The following is an 8370-nucleotide window of genomic DNA, read 5'->3' on the forward strand; positions in this document are numbered from 1 at the left end:
AACTCTTTTTGCGCTAGTATCGAAACTACTTGTTCCTTGTGTATGTGCAGTCCATAACATCTTATTTGTTCATTTTGCTTTCCCTTTCTCAATAGGTGGCCTGAAGTGGTATTTCTAAGTACCCACCTTTAGTCCATGACCATACTCATTGTATATAAATGACTAAACCCAAAACAAGGACAGTCTGACTCTATATTTTGTCACAAACAAAGTACTATCTGAAGTCTCAGTTTATAATAGTAACCCCCAAAGTGGGGTGTTATTGGGCCCATTTCTCCAGGTGGGGGATATTGTCTCCTTGGGGAGACAAGAAATATGGGGATGGCCTCTGGTACAACTTAGTAAGTTTTCTGCTTATTCACCCACAGGGTGCTCTACAGAGTTTGTTGGGTTTTTTTTATCTGAAAAGATAATGATAGGTCAAATAAGCTTGAGTATCTTGACTTAAGAGCTCAGCCAATCTATGAAAACTCTTTAATTAAAGTAAGCAATATAATTAAAAAACTTAAATAATTTGTAAAATTAAAAAAATCATAACTACAAATTATACAATTTGGCTATAACCTCTAAGTGTGCCATGGCAAGAGACTGTAGCACTCCAGGTTTATCGTAATAGGATCTGTACTTAAGATCTGAAACTTAGGGGCCCAGGCGGGTGGCGCTAAAGGTAAGGTACCTGCCTTGCCTGCGCTAGCCTTGGACGGACCGCGGTTCGATCCCCGGTGTCCCCCATATGGTCCCCCAAGCCCAGGAGCAACTTCTGAGCACACTATCCAGGAGTAACCCCTGAGCATTACCGGGTGTGGCCCACAAAATCAAAAAAAAAAAAAACGATCTGAAAACTTAGATAGCACAAGCGGTGTTATGCTCGCAAGCAGCGATCCAGGACCTAAGGATGGTTGGTTCGAATCCGGTGTCCCATATGGTCCCCCGTGCCTGCCAGGAGCTATTTCTGAGCAGACAGCCAGGAGTAACCCCTGAGCAACACCGGATGTGGCCCAAAAACCAAAAAAAAAAAAAAATAAATAAATAAATAAATAAATAAATAAATAAATAAATAAATAAATAAATAAATAAATAAAAGATCTGAAACTTAAGAACCTCAGATTTGTTTACATCAATGTATCATACACTTAAGGACAAATTGGTGATCCCACTAAGTCAGACTGTCATCTGAAGGGTATAAAATAGTATCCTGACATCACAGTCATAGTTCTTGTATGACAGAATAAATTTTAGATTTTTCTACTGTAAGAACTTGACCTTACCACAAAACATATTCAAATCCTGGATAGCCACTACAATTTCATTTATGTGCTCTTTCACCTGATAAAATACTTTTTCCTTATCTCATTCATTCTAAACTCAAGCATGTTTTAAAAATATGACATTAGTTCATATGCCTGCATATCATTTTTATTTCCAAAACAAAGTCTGCTGCCTGATTAGTAAATTCCTAAAAATGGTGCTTCACTAGAAATATTTTGATGTTGAGGCCAGAGTGATAGCAGAGGTAGATAGAGGCACTTGCCTCGAAGGCAACAACCTAGGACCCAACCTGGATTTGAACCCTCAGCATTCCATATGATCCCCCTCGCCTGCCAAGAGTCATTTCTGAGCACAGAGCCAGGAATAACCCAAGAGCAGCCAGTTGCTCAAAAACCCAGAAATATATATATACTTTATAATATATATTATAAAATATGTATATATGTATATTTACAACAATTGCACTATATATCACACACATATACTGTTGTTGAAAACTTTTTTCTACTTCTGTTCAGTCTGTAACTGAGAAACATGATTAGGAAATACTAACATTAAGAATACAAATTTCTAAAAAAATCTTATCTTCTTAAAAAGCCAATAACTACTTTGCTGCCTACCCCCCAATTTCCTGTCATTATGCTAAGGCCTTTAATTCTCCTATGGAACCAAAGCCTGAAAACCGAAATTTTATAGTTCCGTAAGCTTTATTTTAAATTTGCTACTAGGAAGGACACTAAAAATATAGATATCTTTCTTTAGTACATTCTTCCTGCTCTATCAAACCTATTTTCTCACTAAAAATTATTTTTTGGTGAAAAAAAATATAAAAAATCATGAAAATGTCAGGGGCCCTATGCAATAGTACAGTGGGAGAGCATTTATCTGGCATGCAGCTGACCCCAACTTCAATCTCTAGCATCCCAGATGGTCCTCCAAACATCACAGGAGTGATCCTTGTGTGCAGGAGAGATAGCACAGTGGTAGGGCATTCTGCATTGCCACGCAGCTGATCCAGGACAGACAGTGGTTCAAAAATCCTGGCATCCCATATGGTCCCCTGTGCCCTGCCAGGAGTGACTTTTTTTTTTTTTTTGGTTTTTTGGGTCACCACCCAACAGCGTTAGGGGTTACTTCTGGCTCTACGCTCCAGAAATCGCTCCTGGAGGCTCAGGGGGCCATAAGGCTGCCAGGATTCGAACCACCATCCTTCTGCATGTAAGGTAAACACCCCAACCTCCATGTTATCTCTCAGCCCAGGATGTGATTTTTTTGAGCGCAGAGGCAGATGTAATCCCCAGCATTGCCTGGCATGATTAATTATATATATATATCGGAATAACAACAACAAAATAACACCACCACCAAAAATGTACTGACATTTCCCTTTTGAGTTTTTGAATAATGTACTTCATCTAACTGGAACAACACATTAGATAACTCACAAAACTTCTAAGAAACTACTTCTCTATAATGGAAGGAAAAATTCCCGAGTTCCTCTAAATCCTCCCCAATCTCCTATCAGGATCGAACAGGTCAGAATACAGAACTGAGCTGTAAACCTAGACCAAACAACCACCAAAGGAGAATAATAGCACATCTTCTAAGTCCAAACAGATTCCAACACCCTGCAAAGGAAAACCAACTTCTTGCTTTTTGAAGAGCAGTGAGTGCACTAAGGACATGACTACTAGAGGAACACAGAAGTTAATGAACAATGTACAATCTAGATCTAAAATCTTCCATTTCACATATTTCACATAAAGCCAAGTAGCGATATGCTGATCACATGAGCCCTTAGCACCAGAGTTTTACCCAACAAAGCCCAGGATCATGTTTCAGACAATTTCTTAGCAAAAACAAACAACAGAAATCTTACCTTCAAAAAGGGACCCTATTTGGTATGCTCCACTAAAAAATCTTGGCAGTGAAAATACAAATGCTCCCAGTCCTATCATAAAGGATGCAAATGAAAGCCATCTTGGTTTGTGTCCTCTTTCACCAAAGAATGAGACAAATAAAGACAGCACGCAAAAGGAGATATCATAGCTTGATGAAATCAGGCCTGTGAGGGAACTCTTCAGCTCATAGCGCTTCTCAATAGTAGATATACTGATATTTACGAGGCCATTGACTACAATACCTAGAAAGAAAAATAAATACATGAGCTCTACCATAAATAAATACATAAATAAATAGAGTTCTACCATCAGAAATTGTTTGTGAACATGATGCTCTTAAAATTTAGTTATTTGTAGTCCCAGAGTATAGCAAGGAGAAGGAAAGAAACTGAACAGAGGAGGAAAACACAAATATGAAAGGATGGGGGTCAGGGGTCAAACAGTCTTGGGGGCATTGGTAGTGTTAATGAAGAACAGAACTAATATTCAAGCCAAAGGCAACAACAATGGAATCAAACTTTAATAGTCCAACTACTGAGAGGCTAGGGGGCAAATGGTGGTGGTTGGTATACACTCTGGGAACATGGTAGAGGGTAGTCAACACTGTTGGTGGAATCGGCTCTAATTCATTGTATGTCTGAAACCCAACTATGAAGGACTTTGTAAATCACAATGGTTTCAATAACATTAAATTAAATCTAAAAAAATTAGTTATCTTTATATTTTTAGTGTACTGTTATCAAAGTTACATAGCCTGGCAACTCAAAAACATATGTCCTTACTAATATATTTGCTTTGAGATCAGACATTATAAATGGCCGAGAGAGAGAGAGAGAGAGAGAGAGAGAGAGAGAGAGAGAGAGGAGAGAGAGGAGAGAGGAATATTACTTCCACGGGTACACTAATTTATATGTAAAGTCAAAGGATAAAAACAAAACCTGACCTTGACCCCCTCAATCTGCTGAGAATAACCAGGACTGAGGAATAGAAGGTAAACAAAGAAAAGCTGGAAATATAATTTTAACCAACTTTATTAAATGTCGTCCACTCTAGACAGTATATTTACAGGACTTTATATATCAATAGCGAGTGAAAAAATGAAGATATAATTAAAAAGTGTTTTAACTAGTCACAGATGTTATTGAAAAGAACACCCTGTGGACCTTTCATTCGTTAATAGAGAAAACACAGGCGCGATCACTACAATCCCTCTAAATTTAACCCTATCAGAACTGTTTGTGTATACATATATATTGACAACTCTTGTATTTGAAGAAATATATTTCAAGAAAGTTAGCAGCAAGTTTTAAAAGACCCACATTATTTGTTTACTGTTATGCAAATTCACTGTTTCTAAAAGCCATTTGTAATTCCTGAAATTTCAAAGTCAAAATCTCTGTCTAGGAACTGTGTATCTTAGGAAAGTCACATAAAACTATAAAGCTTTACCCAACCCCTGGAAAACCTGTCACAATGATTAAAAGTCAGACTTGCTTTTTAAGTCCATGTTCTCTCTTGAACATGTGTCTCACTCACTTGCTGGAATGTTTCTTTGCTTGTGTTTTCCACTCTGGAGAAGTCCCTGTTCTCTCTTGAATATACACCTTAAAAGTGTGTTGAGTCATAGAAAACAAACAAACAATAAAAGATCTTGGGCCCAAGTTCCAATGGATGGTTAAGTGGTAGATGCACAAATTAATATGCAGTTTGCTTCCAGGCACTTAACACCTTTGATTTCAGGCACTTGACGGGTCTTGCTTGCCAGGTATAAATTTATGGCCTACACCTCCTTTACAGTGTCACCTCCATTCCAACACAGCTAGCTGATGCTCTTCAGGTCCTATTTCCCATAAAAGGCACTAGAACTCATTGGTTTGTAGGCAAAACTCAAAAAAGTTCAACCAGTGGGGCCCTATTTAATGCTACACAAGTTCCAAGGATCTGTTCTGTTGTTGTTGTTGTTGTTGTTTTTAAAAAAGGAAGAAAGAAGTTCTATGTGTCTATGTATACAAAATACACAAAAAACATACTAGGAATTTCAATGCTAAGAGAAGTCCTGTTGGCTTGGAGAATCCAGCATAAAATCTTAAAACTTCTGAGATTGGAGATAATACAGTGGGTAGGGTGACTGCCTTGTATGCATTAGCCTAGGTTCCATCCCTGTACTCCATAAGGTCCTAAAAACCTGCCAGCAGTAATTTCCTGAGAACAAAGCCAACATTAAACCCTGACCACCACTGGGTATGACCCAGTGACTCAAAAAACAAACCAAAAAAGAAAACTTTGCTCTAGACAGTTTCCCCCACCATTACACACCTATCAATAATCCACTAAAATGGTCTTCCCAAGGATCATCAATATAATGTTTCCAGTCATTCTAACAAATTAAAACTGGAATTAATTTACTGAACTACTGACATTTAGGTTATGCTTCTGAAGTTGTAGATTTAGGTCTGGGTAGACACAGCTTCCTGACTCACCCTCTTAGTTCTTTAAGAATACAACTTATAACTGAAAATAATTTTAAGCAATCTTTCATATTGAACCCAAAAGAAATGTGTTCTGGAATAGCACTGAAATTCCATAACGCAGTTTATGACCAAAATGTAAGCAAGCAATTTTCACTTGTGTTTGTTACAAGAAAACTTTGTGTTCCTCTGAATACAAAGGAATTGTACTGAGACAATGCTGAGACCATTTATATTGATGTGTTTAGGTTAACTAAGATCAGAACATGAGCAAGACAATAAACTTGAGTGAGGACGAGAATAATAAAAAGACAAACTCCCAGCACAAAAACTACCTGTGTAGAAGACCTGCAATTGGCCAGTCTTTAACAAACACTATCTTAACACCTTACAGGAGCAAGCAAGGGACAATGAGTTCCTTTGAGACAGGAGAAGGACAGGAAGAACAGGAAGACTATTTAGAATTGAGGTTCTGCTAAACTGGGGAAGCCACCCTCCATCCTCCTCCCCACCAAAGGGAAAATTCCTAGACTACATGTACTTCTTTCGATGTGTCCTGAATTGCCTCTGTCCAAAGTATTTTTTAACTATAAGTGATCACTCTCCCCACCAAAAAAAAAAAAAAGAAGAAAATATCTACACCCTATTGAATTGTGTAACATCCTGTGGTGTGACTTAATCCCACCCAGCTCGCTTGGTCACCTTAGGGTGTGAGTCGGAGCATTTCGTTTATCCTTTGCAGGAGTCAGTATCACCTTCTCTTAAAGCTTTCTTTCAAGGCAATCTTTCTCCTCCCTCTCTCCCTCCCTCCATGACTCCCGCTGGAGCCTCCAAAGCAGTCTTGGAGAGCAACTCCTGAGGGCATACACCTCGACTTTATCAGAAACTCCCCAAGGTACCAAGAAGAGCTCCGGGAACAAAAACAGGCTCTGCACTAGCCCTCGACTTGCTGCACCGGCCTCACTCACCCTCAAATCACAGGGGGGTGCAAAAGAACTGGGATCCAACAAGTAAAAATAATAATAATAATAATAATAAATAATAATAATAATAATAATAATAATAAAAAGACCTGGCAGGGCTGAGGGCTCCCCATTTTTTGCAACTTCCAAACACTTTCCCTTGAGCCCCACCTTCCTCTAAAACTTGCAAATCCAAGAATGCCCACCAGAAACAATGTTTACAAATAGATAAATAAATACCAAGATAAACAAACAAACAAATAGGGGCAGGAAAGATAGCATGAAGGATGGGTGCTTCGAATCCCAGCATCCCATATGGTCCCCTGAGCCTGCTAGGAGCGATTTCTGAGAGCGGAGCCAGGAAGAACCCCTGAGTCCTGCAGGGTGTGACCCCAAAACCAACCAAATAAATAAATAAAATAAAAATGCTAAATAAATAAATAAACAAACAAACAAACCCCTTTTGCAAGCTTGGATTCCCTCATTCAGCCACCCACCTGCCCAAGGGGTAGAAGTTAGGTTTGCACTTCTTGGGGGAGGAAACCAGCAACCCCCCAAAAGCGTGCAATTGCCATTGAGGGGCCCCTGGGACGGGCCCCCAACCCCAAGCAGACGCCCCGGCTAGCTAGCTAGCTAGCAGCAACGACGGGCGCCCGCACAAGCCCGGGAGGAAGCTGCAGAGCAAGCGCGGCGCTCCTCTCCCCGGGGTGGGGTTGGGGGGTCCCCCAGCCCGCGCCCCCCGACTTTACCTTGCGTGAGAGCCAGCAGGCAGTAGTGGACGAGGAAGCCCAGCGGCGTGTTGCAGCGCTGCAGACCCTCGGGCTGCAGGCTGCCCCAGCCGCACGGCCCCTCCTCGAACTCGGGGGGCGACTCGGACCCGGGCGGGCCGTCGGGCGCGGGCGCGGGGGGCGCGGGGGGCGCCGGGGGCTCCGGGCTCGGGACCTCCACCCGGACGTCGACGGCGGAGGCCGAGGCGCGGCGCCGGCGCGGGGCGTCGGGGCTGGAGGGCACGAACGCGGGGTTGTCGACGCCTTCGCCGCCCTTCATGGTCCCCGGCCCGGCCCGGCCCGGCCCGGCCCGCGCAGCTGGGAGAGGAGCCGCCAGGTCCGGAGCCCGCTCGGGAGTCCCGCTCGGCTCCTCCCCGGCCTGGGCAGGGCAGGTGGCAGCGCCCCCGTGCGGGAAGCGTCGCCCCGCAGCGTGCGGGCGCGCCCGGACCGGCCCAGGTGAGCCCGGCCGCCCGGCCGCGGGGAGATGCGCCGCCTCCTCGGCAGAAGCAGGTGCGGGGAGGCGGTTCCGTCCGCCGCCGCAGCCTCTGCAGGAAGGGTCGCCTGCAGTCGGATTGTAACGCTGATTCTAACCCCATGTACAAATGCGTGTGTGTGTGTGTGTGTGTGTCGGTTTCTGCAAAGTGATGCTGTTAGTTGTGTGTCTGTTTCTGCAAAGTGAGGCTGTTATTTGTGCCACAGGTAGAGCTGGATGGATGCTTAGCCTTGCAGTGTGTGTGTGTGTGTGTGTGTGTGTGTGTGTGTGTGTGTGTGTGTGTGTGTGTTAGGTCTGCAAAGTGAGGCTGTTATTTGTGCCACAGGTAGAGCTGGACGGATGCTTAGCCTTGCAGTATGTGTGCGTGTGTGTGTGTGTCTGTGTGTGTTGGTTTCTACAAAGTGATGCTTGTTAGTTGTGTGTGTCTGTGTTTCTGCAAAGTGAGGCTGTTATTTGTGCCACACGTAGAGCTGGATGGATGCTTAGCCTTGCAGTGTGTGTGTGTGTGTG

At 42.8% G+C, this 8370-nt stretch overlaps 1 protein-coding gene across 1 annotated transcript in view; it reads right to left on the minus strand.

The window, feature by feature from the left end:
• Positions 1-7647, minus strand: part of SLCO4C1 (solute carrier organic anion transporter family member 4C1) — a 51416-nt gene extending 43769 nt beyond the window's left edge. Inside the window, exons 1-2 of the mRNA XM_049769131.1 lie at positions 7350-7647; positions 3149-3412 (exon numbers count right to left, since the gene is read on the minus strand). Of these exons, the coding sequence (XP_049625088.1) occupies positions 3149-3412; positions 7350-7647 (562 nt within the window). The remainder of the gene's footprint in view (positions 1-3148; positions 3413-7349) is intronic.
• Positions 7648-8370: the final 723 nt, after the last annotated feature.

The sequence above is a fragment of the Suncus etruscus genome, chromosome 2 (genome assembly GCF_024139225.1).
Source record: "Suncus etruscus isolate mSunEtr1 chromosome 2, mSunEtr1.pri.cur, whole genome shotgun sequence".
NCBI lineage: Eukaryota > Metazoa > Chordata > Mammalia > Eulipotyphla > Soricidae > Suncus > Suncus etruscus.